Source organism: Calliphora vicina, chromosome 5, assembly GCF_958450345.1.
Source record: "Calliphora vicina chromosome 5, idCalVici1.1, whole genome shotgun sequence".
Lineage (NCBI taxonomy): Eukaryota > Metazoa > Arthropoda > Insecta > Diptera > Calliphoridae > Calliphora > Calliphora vicina.
Window position 1 is genome coordinate 99,789,826 of NC_088784.1, and position 18,682 is coordinate 99,808,507.

General features: G+C 29.2%; 3 protein-coding genes across 5 annotated transcripts; 1 reads left to right on the forward strand and 2 right to left on the reverse strand.

Annotated features, from left to right (window-relative positions):
• Positions 1-177: 177 nt before the first annotated feature.
• On the reverse strand, positions 178-2,093 carry phr (photorepair). Its single transcript, XM_065511311.1, has 3 exons — positions 1,955-2,093; positions 460-1,895; positions 178-395 (listed from the first exon to the last, which is right to left on the reverse strand). The coding sequence occupies exons 1-3, from the start codon at positions 2,008-2,010 to the stop codon at positions 238-240; spliced, it is 1,650 nt and encodes a 549-aa protein (XP_065367383.1). The 5' UTR covers positions 2,011-2,093; the 3' UTR covers positions 178-237.
• Positions 2,094-3,056: 963 nt separating this feature from the next.
• Syx6 (Syntaxin 6) lies at positions 3,057-9,731 on the reverse strand. 2 transcript variants are annotated; one of them, XM_065513681.1, is made up of 5 exons: positions 9,620-9,731; positions 7,245-7,405; positions 5,481-6,108; positions 5,306-5,400; positions 3,057-3,809 (listed from the first exon to the last, which is right to left on the reverse strand). In XM_065513681.1, the coding sequence occupies exons 3-5, from the start codon at positions 6,008-6,010 to the stop codon at positions 3,733-3,735; spliced, it is 702 nt and encodes a 233-aa protein (XP_065369753.1). In that variant the 5' UTR covers positions 6,011-6,108; positions 7,245-7,405; positions 9,620-9,731; the 3' UTR covers positions 3,057-3,732. The 2 variants fall into 2 exon arrangements, with proteins under 2 accessions (XP_065369753.1, XP_065369752.1); XM_065513680.1 differs by lacking the exon at positions 9,620-9,731 and adding an exon at positions 7,531-7,833.
• A 1,874-nt stretch (positions 9,732-11,605) lies between these two features.
• On the forward strand, positions 11,606-15,729 carry LOC135962040 (phospholipid scramblase 3). 2 transcript variants are annotated; one of them, XM_065513768.1, is made up of 6 exons: positions 11,612-11,825; positions 12,405-12,443; positions 12,510-12,650; positions 14,014-14,405; positions 14,610-14,753; positions 15,049-15,729. In XM_065513768.1, the coding sequence occupies exons 1-6, from the start codon at positions 11,744-11,746 to the stop codon at positions 15,076-15,078; spliced, it is 828 nt and encodes a 275-aa protein (XP_065369840.1). In that variant the 5' UTR covers positions 11,612-11,743; the 3' UTR covers positions 15,079-15,729. The 2 variants fall into 2 exon arrangements, with proteins under 2 accessions (XP_065369841.1, XP_065369840.1); XM_065513769.1 differs by lacking the exons at positions 12,405-12,443; positions 12,510-12,650 and having other exon boundaries at positions 11,606-11,825.
• Positions 15,730-18,682: the final 2,953 nt, after the last annotated feature.

An 18,682-nucleotide genomic window follows, 5' to 3' on the forward strand; every position in this document is an offset into this window, starting at 1 on the left:
CGGTGTAATTAGTTAGTTTGATACAGTCGTAGTTATTTGTTTATATATCAGTCATTTACGTATCGATATAAATGATTTTCAATACCAAAACTTTCGTCAATTGTGAATTTAAAGTTTAATTTCTGAGGTTGCAAAATACATATTTTAATTTCCTTTTACCAGAATTTATTATAAAAAAAACAATCGTTACAATTAATACTACCTACCACACTACTTCAACACAACTGCTGTATTTATTTACTTCTTTGTATGAACTTTGCCTCCATAGCGTGCCACAAATGCATTAACATCAAATTTACGTTTGCAACCCTGGTAATTCATATAACGAATTTTACCAAATATGGCCCGTTCTGCCCAACCCTGATCATGGATGCCGCCAATAGACCACATACATCCTGAAAACCAAACAACATACTTCCATATAATTTTAGTTTTTGTTAACAATTCCGATAAACTTACCTACATAACCATTGGGGTCTCTACCATCTAAGCTGTACTTATCATTAAGTAAAATGGCATATTCCAAAGCCTGCTCTGGAGTTTCCGACCATTCTAATATTTTTTTAGCCCAATACATGCGTAAAAAACCATGCATTTTTCCTTCTTTAACCAGCTGGATCTGGGCAGAATTCCATAAATCATCATGAGTTCGTGATTGTTCGAATTCTTCAAGTGTATAGCAGGGAGAACGTTTATCTTTGCGATGATCATTAAGAGTTTTTGCCGCCCAATCATGCAACCCTTTGAGATTGTCATAGTTTTTGTTATAGTAACAAAAATTGTCCGCCAATTCCCGCCTGACAATGGCTTCTTCACAAAATGCTTCTACGGACTCCTTAAATTTGGATTTGTACTCTTTAACCTCCAAGACACAGCGTTGAACTGAAATTTGACCAAAATGAAACCAGGGGGATAAACCTGACAAAACATTCTTGGTAGGGTCATTACGGCTATCATTAAATACTTTTAAACGTTTTTCACAAAAGCCTTGCAACTGTTTACATGCTGCCCTATAACCTGGTTTTGTATTAACCACTTCATCCACTGACATATCACATTCTAGCGAGGCAAACACTGCACTCCAGTCCACTGGAGCCAACTCCGTTTTAAAGTTTACATTATGTTTGATTAAGGGCGGAAATTCTGTTAGAAATTCAGGTAGCTTAGTGTTTATTTTATTGCGTATAGTTCGGGCGCCATATTCCTGTTTCTCCGAAGCCACCCATACTGGCACTACATTATGAGCATCCACCTGTATGAAAGGTACTTCATTAGGTAACACTTGTTTAACGTCATCTGTCCATTGCATAGGCACACGTAATGGCGCAAAATCACATATAACAGCGGCACAGTCATGAGTGGCAACAAATTCCGGTACGCGATCTTTGGCCGGACCCAATAGCAATTGAAAGGTAATATTTAAATCACTACAATCTTTTGCTACTTCCTCTAGGCCACCCAACATAAATTTATAGTGTCTTATGGTGGCATTAAGAAATTTTGGCACCAGACAGAAAACCACTACCAAAGGCAACTGCAATTTAAATGCCAGGCGTTGAGCATACAATAAAGCCCAATTATCCTGCACACGCATATCCCGTGACATCCAATATACAACTGGCCCCTCACAATTTTCACGTACTTCTTTTTCGGAACTTAAAATACGTACCCGTTTCTTTTTGAATGAGAAATCTGTAACACTGGCTGCGCATTTTAAACGTTTATCTTGAATTGATTGAATAAAGTTGTTCGATATGGTATCATCATTTGCGCTATCCTTGGATGTAGAAGCTTTGCTTAAAGTCTCATTTAAGTTTTTAGATTTTTTAGAAGAATCTTTAGCTTTTGAAGATTTGCTACTACTTGTCGGGGCAGCTCGTTTCATAGTATATAACCTTGAATTTATAAACTTTTTAAGATTTAATTTATTTTTTTGTCCCAGGATGTATCTTACCTTTTATTCAAGTACTCGAACCTACAACAATATAATCTATTTAAAAATATTTTCATTCAGAATTAAAAATAAATCAAAGAAAACGCTTTCAAATTATAATGCAAAATAATTGTAAATAAAACAATTTTATGATTGTTGCAATTTTCACAGAGTTGCATTTTCTGTTGTTTTGTTTGCGTTTTGGAATAAAAACACATACTGGAATGTATTTCACAACAAACAATAATTTCCATTGTGGAAAATTTCTTAAACAGTTATTTTATTTTAAACAATTCTATTGCATATTTTAAGGCATGTAAAAATTCCAGCCCTGAAAGTTTACATTATATTTTGTTTTTAATTTATTGTATTGCTGTATAAACAACATGCATTATATTTGGATATATGTCATTTATAACCTATAATTTGTCGTGGTGAAGTACCAAACAAAACTCATATTGGAGTACTGGGGGAGTACCAAACAAAACTCAAATTGGATATTGGTGGTTGGTAGAACCCAGGAGTGGAGTTTCGGTAATGCCGGCTTCCTATGCGAAGATTTAGGTCGAGTGGTTATTCCTGGACGATGCTCTTTTTTGGCGTGGCTTTATATCCATCTGGATCAGCCAACTAATTCTCCCATCCCTTGCGAATGTCAAGGGGTACGGAGTAATCTAAACTAACAAACAAAAATACAATAATTTTTGCAATTTGTAGTCAAAATGTGTTTTAGTCAGAGATCGAAAATAAGGGTTCGACTTTAATTTTAATGGTAAATTCACAGACTTAACCTTTTAAAACTCGAACTAAACTTGTGTAAATACATATCTCTTGAACGATACCTTTTTCGGTTCATCGTCTCGGTGTCGCTGAAAAAATTGGTAGAGGCTGAACAAAAACTTGTCGCTTGCAGTGAAGTGTATAAAAAATTTTCCGTTTATATATGAATCAAAATTTTTTAAAAAATTTATTTGTGAACTTATTTAAATTTTCTGTTTAAATTTTATTAATTTAAGTCTAAATTACTATTGTATGAATGATTGGCTGTTATTTATGAATTGCATTTAAATAAAACTATCGATTATGAAATTAGATTTACATACTTTTGAAATCCATCCTGAGATTAGTAAAAACAACGTTTATATATATATTTTTTTTATATTTTTTCCAACTGTTTATACATAATTTCTAATAATATATGTTATCATTTTAATTACACATTCTTTGCTTTTTTCTGTTACTTAAATTTATATAGTTTTGTTTTCAGGATTAAATTAAGGGGTTATAATCTGTTTTGTTTTTTGTTGTTATTCTTTATAATAAATATCATTTTGTCATTTATATAATCGATTAAGATGTCTTGTGTTGATATATATTTAGTTAGTAAGATCTGTTTGTTTGTTTGTGTTTGTCTCTTGTTATATAGAATAATTAATAAATACATTGTACAAGGTGATTTTTGACATGAAAAATTAATATCGATAATAGTTTTAGTGTAGAGTAAAATTATAATTAAAACTACATAAAGTAAATTTATAAGGTTTATATTAATTAGGAAATAACTATTGCAATGGAACGGTATTTAATTTCATTAACTAATATGTGTGTAGCTATAATTTAATAATAATAATAATAAAAAACAAATTACAGTAGAATGCTGGTTATTTGAAAAAAAAAAATATTTTCAAAAAATAGCGAAATTATTTATTATTTAGACTTAAAGTAAAAATTAGTAATAATCTTCTTTAGCGTAAGACAACTGAAAAATTAATTAGTTTGATTTGAAAAATAATATTAATTTACAAAACAATAAATAAAATTATCACAATTAATAAAACCGTTGTCAGAATTAAAATAGCAGCCCATTGACGTTTATCTATAAAATACAAGAATAATAGTGAAAATAGTATTTAGTAGAAAACAATTAAAAGTGTTATATTCGACTGTGACGAATTTTTTATACCCTTCACCATAGTATACATACTTTAAAATAAAAGTTTAATTTAAAAAAATGTTGTTAAAAACAATTTGGATGAACAAAATTTTTGCTGAGTACAAAATTTGGCAAAAAAAATTAAAAAAAAAACATGTAAGAGAGCTATATTCGGCTGTGCTGAATCTTATATATTCTTCACCAAATTATACTTCAAAATACAAATTTTAAATATTTTTATGTAAAAAAATATTTTTTTTTCCAAGTTGTTTTTTCATTTTTGTTAAAAAATTGTTTTTCGAATTATTTTTTTTAAAATTTTAAAATTTTTTATATTTACCCCCAGTAACACGAAGTCTGGTTATGTATTAACAAATAGTTAAACTGACAGTTTTCATACAAAAATATTTTTAACTGACAGTATAACTATTAGTTAGGCCTTTGTGTTAATGGGGGTTAGGGAAAAAAACTTTTGGAGAAAAAAAAATTTGTGGACCGATTTTCTCGATTTTAAATAGCAACCGAGCCAAAAGAATTCTGGAGATATTGATGTATGAATCGTGTATATAAGTTATTTGGGGGTTTCGGAAAGTTGATTTCAACAGACGGGCAGACAGATGGACATGGCTTAATCGACTCCTCTATCTATAAGGATTTAGAATATATATATACTTTATAGGGTCGGAAATGAAAAATGTAGAAATTATCAACGAAATGACAAACTTATATATACCCTTCTCACGATGGTGAAGGGTATAAAAATTGTCATTCCGTTTGTAATTTTTAAACATTTTAATATAGATAGCGGAGTCAAATAGCAATAAAATCAACTATCCGTTAGTCCTGGTTTGGTTGCTACTAAAATTCGGGGAAATCGGCCTATAAATGCCTGAGATATAAACAAAAAACCACGACTACCGATTATATATAAGTTTGTAATTTCAACATTTTTCATTTGCGAACCCATCAAGTATATACATATATTCTGGATCTTTATAGACAAAGGAGTTGATATAGCCATCTCAAAAAAAAAAAATTTGTTTTTCTCCAAAAATAATTTTTTCAAAAATTTTTCTTTTTTGGTTTGCTGTAATTTTTTTTTTTAAATTTGGTGGATAACAATGATTGATGAAAAAAAATTCTGGTATAAAAATTTTGGGTGAAAAAAATGTTGGTGGAAAATAGTTAACAAATCAGGACTATAACCGATATATTGACGAATCATCATGTTTGTAAGTTATTTATTTTTTATTTATTTATGAGCTTCGGAGAATTGTTTTCTACATTCAGACAGATATGGCTACATCGCTATCTATAACGATATAACGATATAGATATACTTTTTGGGGTAGCTAATGAAAAACTTGCATATACCACTCATTGAAGGATATAAAAAACAAAAATCAAAATCTTTGATACGCTACAAATCTATAACTTACCATTATTCATATGTAAAACTTTGGCCATTTTCTTCATAGTTGAATCCAATTTCGAATCAGTTGTTTCAAATTCATTACCAAAATCATCCAACATTCTGAAAATTAAAAGATACATTTTCAATTAATACTATTTAGCGAAACATTAAAATCAAATGAAAAATAAATAAAAACTTACACAGCTTGTTCATCTAATTCCACACCTATTTGACGTGATACAGTCTTCAAGGTTCCTATCGAATCACTTATCATATCCAGTTGTTCATCTTGTCCCTGTATCATGCGCTGTTGCACCGACACCGTTTCACCCACGAATCTGTGCGACGGACTATCCAAAGTATTATAATGTCCCGGGCTGTCTAATGCATTTTCCAATTTGGAATATTTTGCGCCACTGTGACGTACCGCTGCCATTGTGCCGGCTAAAGTACTTGCTACACTATTTCCACCACCTCCTCCGCCACTACCGTTACCAGCGTTATTTGCACCGCCGTTTAGCAAAGTATGCGATGTTAAATTGGAACAATCGACTAAATGTGTACGATCGTTTAAGTTGTGATGCTGATGATAGTTATAATTATTCGTTGAATTTTGATCGTTTTCTAAATTGTTTTCGTGTTGCTGCTGTTTATTGTGTTCATCCAAAAGTGGCTGATGTGCTGTTATATCCCTGTCTCGAGCACGATTCAGGCTCATTTTCTCTTTCATCTGTTTGACTTCATCGCGAGTGTTGTCGATGAAATGCCGGCGACTAGATAGTTCTCTATTATCAATACGAAATTTAGTTGGATTTTTTTCAACTATACGTAAAGGATTGAGATAAAGAATTTTCAAGTTAAAGGATACCAATTTGAATTGTTGTATGGATTTAAATAACAACAAATATTATTAGTAGTTTTCAACTGAAATTTAATGAAGAGTCGTTTAGAGCTTAGGCTTATAGTTCAGCAGAGCTAAATATTTTCCTAAAAATCCTTTTCTTTTGAACAAAGGATATTGAACCAAAAATTGTCCTTGAAAAAAATATTTATTTAAAAAATATATCTCATTTTCTAAAGATTTTCCTCAATTATAAGCCATTGTATTGATAACAGTACAAAAACAATTCAGAGTATGACCATGAAGGGATCTCAATATAATACAAATGTCCTAATATTTCTTAGAATAATAAAAAACATAAAATATATTTTTAGGCATATCTTTATAATTAGTTGTCCGATCTTATATAAATTGGTATAAGAATATCAACAAACCACCTTTTAGAGGGATTACAAAAATGTCAATATAATTTAAAAAAATAAGTTTATTTCTTTGAAATGTATACCACTAATGTGGTCTTCTTTACTGAATATTTCGTTTAGTCCCAACTAGTCTATTCTTATAGCTAAGTTGTTCATTAAGTTCTCATATTTCTACATGTCATTAATTCAAAATTTTAATTTTTAAATCGCACAAACAATACAAAACTAACACAATGAACCCATTCCTTAGTACAAATTCGAATTTTCTATTGAACAATCGGTCGAAGCCGATGTAATGAAAATAATAGAGTTGTAATGTAATAATTGAGATAATTTAAAAAGGATAAGTAGGTTCCATGTTCACTATATCCACTAAAATTTACAGTTATTGTATTAATATAAACAATATATTAAAAAAACAGTTTAAAATTTTATCACATTGAAATCTGAAAACATAGGAAAGCGAAACAAGAAATCAAAACAAAATTTGCAAAAAAAACATACAAATAGACTAATGCGAATTTACAGTTGTGATAATAAACACATATGAAAATTGATTTTTCACATATTTCCTTTTTGCCATTTTTAAAATGGCATCATTTTTAACAACCCGCAATTAAACATTATTGATATTTTGCCAAAAAGTACTTTAAACAGTATGCAATAAAATGATTTTTAGTATTTTTGTGAAAAAAGGATATTAATTGTATCTTCTAAATCTTCCAAGTCCCATTCAATGCTACGTAATGAGTTCCTTAATTCATTTGTGGTCCATTCAGCTTCAGCACTATTGCAATTTTCACCGAGTTCACGCCAACGTAAATATAGACCTCTAGTCTTGTTCAAAGCTTTAAAAACTTCACTAAAATTAAAAAAAAATAATAATAAATAGAAGAAAACACACACATACACAAACATTATATATTATTTATTAATCATTAATAGCTAAGTATTTAAAAATAAAACAATTTAAAATTTTGTACACACTCTTTCACCACAAAGAAGGGATCCTCCAACGACATGACCAACAACTAAACACAATTTTTCTACGCGTTTTTCTTTTGATTTGGTAATTTTTTAATATTTAATTTTATTTCAAAAATATTACAAGTTTTCATGGATTTTCTATTTACTGTTATTTCTATTTTTCCTTATTGGAGTGTGGTTACCAAATATCTGTCATTTGAAGGTATTTTTTTTTTATTTGTTATTTTGAGCTCTTTAAAAACAACCCTCCATTTCGTTTTGATTTGCTGTAAACAAGAGTGGAAATGGGGAGTAGATTTTTTGGAGAGTTTTTTTTTCTAGACAAAAACAAATATCGATACGTAGAAAATATTTGCAATGAAAAATCTTTATTTCTATATTTATTTATTTTATTTGATATTTATTATGCACTGTAATTAATTATTATATTTTTTAGATTATTTTCTTTTGTATTTCAATGGTTTTTATTTATTTATTTATTTATTTATTGTGCTCTTGACATGACTCTTTTTTCTCAGAAACTAAAAATACCGTTGTGGATGTTCTCAAAATAACTTTATACATTTTCCTTTATGCTGAAAATAAAATGGGGAGACACACGACGTATTGCAGTAACTCCCTCTACTTCCTGTTTCCATTCATATATTTTTATTTAACCCTCTAGTGTACATGATGTTAGCTATTTTGAAGTACTAATGATATCTGCAGATATCTGTACTCAGAATTTATTTATAATTTGTTGTATTTTTAAATAATTCAGAATAACAAAATTTTTTGTGTTTTCTAACTGCATAATATCGATGTATGAACTCATAGCCAGGGAAACCTGATTCAAGCAAATAAATGTTTTTCCTGTACGTCCTATAGAGTCCTGTATAAGTTATTTATCCGTTTCAGAACATTTTAAGAATTTTGTCTTCGATTTTTAAGAGGAAATTGAATAGAGGAAAATACGAATATGGATATCAGTAGCGACTGCCTATAATAAGTGAAATTTCAAATTACGCCATATATTCTCAGCCTTTGTAAGAAAGTGTCTGAAGATAATACCTTTAATAGTGGAATTGCTACTGAGACAGCATTGGAGATATCTAAGGCAGATCCCATTCTGGCTAATTCGTATGCCTGTTCATTACCGTAGTGGTCTCTGTGCGCAGGTATAGGCTTTCAGTAGGAAGTAGGAGAAGTGCCGCCTGACTGTCGACAAAAATACCATGATTGCAAAAATTTCCGCCTGGAAAACACAACACTCAAATATTGGATATATTGTATTATTGTTTTTTATTTATACGACTTGGTCAATAATTTGTCATTGGATAGTTGAGACAAATCTTACAATTTTTGAACACATTTGGAAAAATGTCTGCATTTTTTAATTATTTTATTCACAAGACTTCATTTAGGCATTTATTTAACGTATCATACATCCATTTTTACTTTCTTACTCCCGAGATATTTGTCATTAAACAAAAATGTTTTTTATGCGAAGCTGGAGTTCAAAATACCATACAAATTAAAACCCTTCTGACAAGTCGTAGGCCATCTATCAAGAAAACAATTTTATGAGACTCCGGAGTCCGACATACCATTGAGTTTAAAACCCATCCGCCCTTCAGGCGTAGGTCGGTAGTCAAGAAAATAGTTTTACAAATAACTACTAATAAAACCGAGATGTTAAATGTTATAGGGTTACATGATATCTAAATATAAAGCTATTAATCTTGCATACAATAATATTTAACATTATAACGGTGGGTCCGAATGTGTTAATAAATCCCTTAAGCATTCAAACGATATAAATAATGTTGCGATCCGATAACAAATATCAAAGACGAAAAATTCATCAATATTAATTTGAATTTATAAAGGAAAATTTAACTGAAATCTATATACCACTATTAACAGTAATATCCATTTAAGGGTTAAGTTTAAAATCATACCATCAACTAAACATCCCTCTCTCATTAACTTATTTCGATATAATAAAATAAGCCCATATAACGATGAGAAATCAACACTTTTCTGAATTTTATTTTCATTTATTCATATTTTTTTTTGTTAAATATTTATTTTTATTATAGCAATTTACCTTTGTCTTGTCCTAGCCCATACAACAGAAATTCCTGAAAAATTTGCTAGAAATCCGTTCGAAAGTGTTTGATATTTAGAAAATTAAATAATTTATTTTTTTAAATGTCTTTTGTTTATTATTAAAATTTTACTAATACGACTGCGTGAACAATTTTACAAATATTTAACAATTTTTTTTTGCAATTTCTATAATTGACAATTTACAATAAGATGTCAAAAAAAACGTAAGTCAGCTGTTGACATACTCAATAAAATAACAGCTTGCCAGACTTTAAATAATTTGTAATATCTACTAAACACAGCGTGAGGTAAATATTATATAAATAACGGTTCTTCATATCAATAAGTCTAAATTTAAATTATTGAAAATATATTTTTTAATAATTTATTTAAATTTAATCTAAAACAAAAATCCAATTAAACCAAAAAACCAATATATTTTTTTTGGAGTAGTGTTCTAAAATAAGTAAAAATAATAATACTTGGTTGTACAATGTTGGTGCAACCTTTTTAAGAGTTTCTAAATAAATAGTTGCATTTTATCGGTATTATCACACTCGTAGCTTTAATCGGTATAAAATCGGTTTCAAATCAGATTGTTTTAAGCAAGTTTAAACCACTGTTATTGTTATTATTTTCTCTAAATATTCATATCCTTAGAAGTTGTAATATTAGGCAACTTAATAGTTCCTTTAAGAACATAAATTTTCCATTTGATTAATTCTTAATGACCGAATTTTTCATTGTTGAGTGAACAAAATTCGGTTATTTCAATAATAAATATTCCCGGGTAAATGTTCCTGCGTAGAAACCCTAGTAATAATAACAACGTTTAAAATAAATATATATTCCAGTCACAGTATCTTTTATGATATGAATTGGCCACTACCTTGGCCTGAAAAACAGCCCCACACCAGAATATTGATATCGTAAAATTTAACTGTCTTATTTGTGTACTTGTCGTCCAGTCTCCCTTTGGCCATCTTAGAAATGGTTTCCCATGACTGCATCTTAAATTGTATGTATTTGGTTTCATCCGAAAAGAGTACATTATGCCATTTCTGTCTAGACCAGTTTAAGTTCCGTAAACAAAATGTCAATCGTTTGAAAAAAATTGTATGGACAAAATTTAAGTTTCAAACCTCTTTTTTGTGAATTTTTTAAACTCTCTTGCTATTAAATTATCTTGGCTTGGATTTACGGGTCTTTGGGTCTTCCTCCCAAATTTTGAGATTTACGAAATTTGTTTGTAATTTTTGAATCATCGGATTTGTTAAGTGAATTTTTATTTTTGTTTTTAAATTTTCTCAAACTTATTGTGCGAAAAAAAATTACAAAACGTAATCAAAAGAAAACAAATAACAGAGCTATATTCGGCTGTGCTGAATCTTATATGCCCTTCACCAAATTATACTTTAAAATAAAAATTTTAAATATTTTTAGGTAAACAAAATTTAATTTTTTTTAATTTTAATGGCAAACTTTTTTTTTAATTAAATTTATTCGTAAAAAAAAATTTTTTGGTGAAAAAAAAAAATTCCTTGTAAAAAATATATTTCAATTTCTTTTTTACAAAAAAATTTATTTTTTTTATTTTTACCAAACATTTTTTTAAGAATATTTTTTTTCACCTATAAATTCTTTCAACTATAAATTTGTTTGCTAAATATTTTTTTCACCAATAATTATTTTTAACATAGATCGGAATCTCTCCTGTCAAAGACCTAACTCAGTTGTCAAAAACATAATTGGTGAAGGGTAAATAAGATACGGCACATGCGAATATAACACTCTTACTTGTTTTATATCACTCTATCTATAGGAATTAGTGGAAAACGTTACTTTTTTTATAGATAAGAATATTTTTATTTGAGAACAAAATAATAATAAACTTAACTAGCAAAAATATTGAGCAGTAATCAATATGGCCTATAAGCAGGCCAACGGGCGTTATCAATAGTATAACAAAAATAAAATAACTGGCGCTCATAGCACTTTAGGCCCAGATAATAAATTAGTTTACCAATTGAAAACGTATAGAACACAAGCTAAACTAAACAATTTTTGAAACATATTTTCCAATCTTAAGTAAAACTATTAATAGAAATTAAAAAAAAGAAAAATGTTGCAAAATGATGCAGTACGCAATTTACATTTTGACAGTGAAATACGTGTGGCCCAACAAACGAGATCAGAACCAAGAGGTTAGTTGTCGATTCGTATAATCAACTTCTATTATATCGATAATATTTTGTTTAAGTAAAAAAGACAATAAAATTATAAATTAAATTGTTGAATCACCAAAAATAGTAGTAAATGTTTTAATAAAAGTGGAAATCTTTATCTTTATTTGTTTAACATTGAAATATTAGTACATATTACTATAATATTTTTAATTCCCTAAAATATATTCATACATATTAATATTTCTTTAATTAGATCTTTTGGATTTAAAGCTAAAGAAAAATATTATTTTTAAAATTGCTTAAAACCAACATTTACATCAATATAGTACATCTTATTGAAGTAGCTGTAGTGTAATATTAAATTGAAATTGTTATTGTTTTTAATATCAAAATATTTCAATATCTTATCATATTCTTGTTAATATAGCTAGCTATACTATAGCTATAGGTTTAAGGTTGAGTATGAATTTCATCATTATGTTTGTAACACGGCGAATTATTGAAATAGTATAACAAATATTGTACAATATTTGAAATTATTTCAAAATTTTTTAAATCACAAATAAATCTTGGCATATTGTTAATATAATTTTTTAGTTTTAGATGGACCAGTTAGTATAACATCACAGCCCAGAGGTAATTAAATTGAAAATATAGTTATAAAATTAAAACTTTTATTAATTAAAAAACAATTCTTTAAAGTTTCTACACGCATAGCTTTACCAGTTTCTACTGTGGAACAAAATGGTAGAACCGGATCCACCTATGTACCTTTAACAGGCTATAGTTTCTTAGTAGATCTACCCTCTGTACATATCGAACAAACATTTGAATTAAATGACTGTAAGTTTTCCGGAAACTACGACAAATACTGAATAAAAACATTTAAGGAGTGAGATCGAAAAATTCTTAACATACATATATGTTTATAAAAAAGAAACCACTAAACTTACAGCTTTAATTTTTTTTTTATTTGATTGAAATTATTATTACAATTTACAAAAAAAATTATTTTTATAGTTTTAATCACTAGTGATGAAATTTTGAACCTTTTTCGGAAACCCTTCCATTAACGTTTTTATAGTGCTTTCTGTCACTTTGCTCGAACATGTAGTCCATCTCCGTTTAAAATCTACCACACTTTTGGACACCTTTTTTGTACTCTTCAATTCTCTTTTAACAAGAGCCCAATATCTCTCCACTGGCCTTAGCTCCGGGCAGTTTGGAGGATTTGCCTCTCTTGGTACAAATACCACATTATTGTTCTTGTACCACTCAAGGGCTTGTTTGCCATAGTGACAGGATGCCAAGTCAGGCCAAAAATAAGTGGACACATTATGAAGTCTTATGAATGGAAGCAGCCTTTTTTGTAAACATTCCTTGATGTAAATTTCGGTATTTATAGAGCCCGTTGTAACAAATGAGTGGCTTCTTTTGCCGCAACTGCATATTGCTTGCCATACCAAGAACTTTCTGGGAAATTTTGTCTGCTTTTGGGTCCTAAACTTTTCTTCAACATTCCCTCGAGCATCAGCAACATAAAATTTTTGACCTGGAAGTTGCGAAAAATCTGCCAGAACATACGTTTCGTCATCCATTATGCAGCAAGAATATTTTTTTTATAAAACTTGACTTCAATTTCCGTGCTCTGTTTTTGGCCTCTAAATTTTTAGTAGCGTTCCTGTCAGGAACTTTTTGAGCCTTGTATGTTTTTAAACCTGCATTAGCTTTAACTTTTCGTACCAAATAGTCCGAGCACTGAGCTAACCGGGCTGCTTTCCTACCGGATGTGTTGGGAGCTCTTTTGAAAATGCGTTCTATTTTTTTGGCTTTAGAAACATCATGTGGACCATTCCTTCTACCTGAACCAGGTTTTCTATCAACTGACAAGTTCTCCCGGTACTGTTTAATAACATTGGAAACAGTTTGACGGCAGACCTTTGTATGCTTGGCCAACTTTTTGTAAGACCAAGTTGGGTTTTGTTGAAAATATTTAATAATTTCAGTACGCACTTTTTTCTGGTCACTCATTTTAATCAGATTAACAAAAAAATTAATATAATTGACATTACACATAATAACTGACATGTTTTTCAAAGGTAACTTGATCAAAAAAAAATTCAAATAATACTTGGGTTAAAAAATGTAATGAAAAACGTGTGTTAAGAATTTTTCGATCTCACTCCTTACATAAATTTATTTATAGCTCTTACATCTGTATCTTCCGATAATCGTTTTGTTGTCCGATCGCCCTTAGGCGATGCTATTTATGCTGCTTCAGAATACTCTTCAGCAAGAAATCGTTTAATATGGGGCTCTGCACGTCCATTCCAAATGCATGTGATTGACAAAACATTCCAGGAGGCAATGGTGTTTCACAAGAAATTATCTTTAGGTTTTATGTGTTGTCAACCAAAGAGTTTGGAGGTATGGATACCGCCTGGTAATATATTGGGACGTATTGTGCAATCACCGACCATAACAGTACCGGAATTTTATATTGAGGATGGTGCCACCAATTCGCCAATATTTTGCATTGAAGGACCATCAAATTCCGGATTCTGTTGCTTTTGTTTGCCCAAAGAAACGTATTTTAAGGTATCAATCAGAAATCAAATATTATTGACCTTGAATTTAATAATCAGCCTAATTATGAATAAAAAATTCCGCGGGAGTTTGTTCCCCGGGAGATTTTTCCAATTGAATTTTAATAGGAAAAATGAAAAAGGGAAAAAACTCCCGGGGAATTTTTATTCATAATTGGGCTGAATATATTCTTGATACTTGATTTTTATTTATTAGATACACTCTGGTGGCGACTTGAGGGCATCTATTGATCGCAAGTGGTTAGCTGGAAAATCTCAATATACTACAAATATATATTTTAGCGATTCCAAGCTAAATGCCAAGGAGAGAGCATTAATATTAGGAGCGGCTTTTCTTTTGGTAAGTATTATTAAAAATTATTTATACCTACATATTGTTGTTATTAGATCTAGTCATTAACAAAAATCTATTACGATATATTGCAAATTGTTAGAACTTTCATTTAAGTAAAAGCTTAAAGCGATTTGTAAGAAGTCGTAATACGAAATTAAAGATCCTTTGAAAAAATAATAAAAGTTATCCTTGATTTTATTTTTTTTTTCTTTGCACAAACATATTTTTACATTATACTTTATAAAATTAACATTTTTGTTAAAGTCGTTTTAAATTTCTAACTTTTTTCTTTTAATTTCAGGAATATATGTATTTTCAAACACGATTTTAATTGAAATGCGACTCTATTTTCACGATAATACAAACCGCAGCTTAAATATTTTAATAACATAAATTTGGTGAAATAGTTAAAAAGTTTTAAAACTGACATTGAGCTCAACAAGAATTATTTTATTTTGTTAAAAACGGAATGTTTGAAAAAATAATTACATTAATAAGTTTTAAAAATATTTAAAAATGCTTTAAAAATTAAAAATTATTGTACAAAAATATATATAAAATATACTATCAAGTATTTGAAGAATTTCGAAGAAATCTATCATAATTTTTAAACAATGCCTGTTATTTTGTAACAAAATGAAGTCGGTGACAAATATTAAATAATGAAGAAAGATAAATAAATGTGATAAACATTTATGTATTTAAAATTATCTAAATGAAATTTTAAATAATGGACAAAGCTTACATAATAAATGCATAAATATCGATATCGAATTCAATTTAAGTAAATATAGCTTAAGCTAATTGTAGCCTCAGTTTAGAAAATTTAATTAAATTGTTTTCTATTCTTTTCGATATCGTTTTCAATTTAAGTAAATATAGTTCACATCAGTAATTTTAAACAAAATTGTTAAGCTAATTCCAGCCAAAGTTTAAAAATTTTAAAATAAAGGAATAAATTTACTTAAAACTTTCAATAAAATTCCAAAGGATTTTCTTTTCATAACTTTTTAAAAATTAAATTTAAAAAAATGTCTAAAACAGGTTGATGAATATTCGATACATTCGATAATCGATATCGAAATTTTAATAAAATATACTAAATTTCTTGCCGATATCCAATGCCATATTCTAAAATAAGAAAATTACCATAAATTTAACTCCATTCGAATGTGGTAATTCGGCCTCAGGTCTGCAAAATGTTTCGACCCATTGAACATTTTTAAAAATTCCGTTAGGTGTGGATTACATATATTTAAACTGTACTGTTTCTGATTTCGATGCCCGTTTCTCCATGATTTAGGTATGTATAAAAGTAATTTGAGTCGAATATTATCTCAATATCGGTTTTTATAAGAGATTTATTCACTTTAAAGTGATTTTCGGATGTGGGCTTTATGTGGTTGCTATGGTAAATTTTGGTCAGACTAGAATTCCTACTAGGATTTCGGATCATAGGATAACGACTTTAGACTTTGGAGTTACACCACAATTGTGTTTCCCAGTAGGAACTGGTAGATTGGATCTGTTCAGCTATTTGAAGGGTGTATGGAGTTTTTACAGACGGAATCTTTCACTGGGAGGGAGATTAAAGTGTCATACAGACTTAGCGATCTGGAAAGCCAAGGATATAATAAGGACCCGTGACTATCTACAATTTATGTAGATAGTAAGGCGCACTCAGGCACAAAGTATAACTCAGGTCTTTAAAATGTCTTACAGTACATTCGAGCATAGTGATGGACTTCAAAAGAGATCTGATGGTAATGAGGTAGCAGATGAACTGACCAGACGGGGATCAGATCTGGAACTTATTAGTAGGGAATGGGAGATAAAGCCTACTATATGTCACTACTAGGCTGATCTTCGAAAGATTCCATGACTCTATAGACCAATCCTGGAACAATAGGACGGAGTGCAGGGTGTTCAAAGCTATTTGGCCAAAGTTGGATGCAAAGGCAATCAAAATACAGATTGGGTTGGATAGGAGAAGACTCAGGTCTTTAGTACGAGTGTTAACCGGTCATTGCTCAGTTGGAGCTCTCTTCTTAGTGAGATAGGACTTTTGTAGGACGTGCTAGAATATTGATGAGCTGAAGACAGTAGAATGATCAAGACAATCTATTAGGCTTTTTCAGGGGAATATGCTGGCTATTTTAAGTCACTGTCTTCGGAGAATCCCGGTCTATTCCTATTTTATTTCTTCAGATTGGGATTTGTATTATTTCACCTCAATTCTTTCTTTTCATTTCTTGTCTATACATCTAGGTCAATTCCTGAATAGCAAGACAATGGATCATATGGGTCACCGAGTTGAATTGTAATTTATAGTATACACAAAATCTAATCTATGATCAAGCATAGGCCGATCTTCACATAATTTGTTGGTGTAATTTTTACTAATATAAGACTTATTTACGTTTAATTAAGTGCCGCTGAAGCTCACCGATTGCTTACAAACGATTATGGTGAATATTTTCCATCGATTTCAAAGTGCGAGAGATGGTTTGTTCGGAACGAAAAACTAAGATCACCCAGGCCAGCCAAACAACTTTGACGACCAAGAATTGGAGGCATTGCTCTATGAAGATTGTTGTCAAACTCAACAAGAGCTTGCAAAATCATTGGGAGCTAATTAAGTAGTAATTTCAAAAACGTTTGCGAGCAGCCGGATGTTTGAACGCTATAAAAGAAAATAATTTTTGAATCGAATCATTACATGCGATAAAAAAATGAATCCATTACGATAACCCGAAGCGTAAGAGATCGTAAGTAAAGCTTTTGTAATGCTCTGTATTTGGAGGGACCAAAAGAGTTCTATCTATTATGTGTTGCTGAAATCTGGACAGACCATCACAGGAAACCTGTACCGAACGCTATTGGTTCATTTGAAGCGAGCATTGGCCAAAAATGCCCAGATTATGCGGCCAGACATGAAACTGTAATATTCCAACATGACAACACTCGGCCACTTTTTGCAATACATGTTAAAAAAAACTATTTAGAATGAAGTGGACCTTGCCCCGTCCAACTACTATTTGTTTCGATCGAAGCAGAAATCCATGTGTGGCCATAAAGATGGCAAAATGCCATAGCTAACAATAAAATAAATTTATACTGTACAAATGTTTCAAAATAAAAGCTAAAAATTTGAAAAAAAAAATCCACATTTTTAAGTTTAAATTTAAAGATAGGAAACGCTTAATGAAATCCCCTTACATCGATACCCTTATAAGTATGTTTACTAAATAAAGGAAAACAAAATAAAATTTATATATTTTTAAAAATTTTTTTATTTTATTTTTTGTTTGTTATTTCAAACATTTTTTTTCTTTTTAAATATTTTTCTCTTCACATACACAAACAATTACAAATAATGTAATTACATAATGATTTATAGTATATATATATAAATGTTAATATATACATATGTAGTATATATGTATAAACATATGTATATAGATTTTAAAATATATATACCAACTTCAGTTTTAATATAAGATATTACATTTATATTAAATATAAGTTTTAGTTTAATTTTTATTTTATACACTTAAAAATATGTATGAATATGTTTATATTGTTATACATACATATATTAATTAGTTTATATATACAATATATAGATTTGTTATTAAATTTATTGAATAAACTTAAAAAACTATAGTTTCTATGACATTTTAAATTGATTTTTTTTTATTATTATTATTACAGACACCTAAATTTGTCTGTGTGGTATTTATTTTTGTTAGGTTATTAATAAAATATATTATTATTTTATTTTCATTTTGTACAACATTTAATTTATATACATACATAATTATTGTATATTTATTTATTAATTTCTTTATATTAATATTAAAAATACAAAAGTTTTTTTTATCTATAAACTAAATTGAAATTATAATTATAATAATAATAAAAAAGCAAACAAA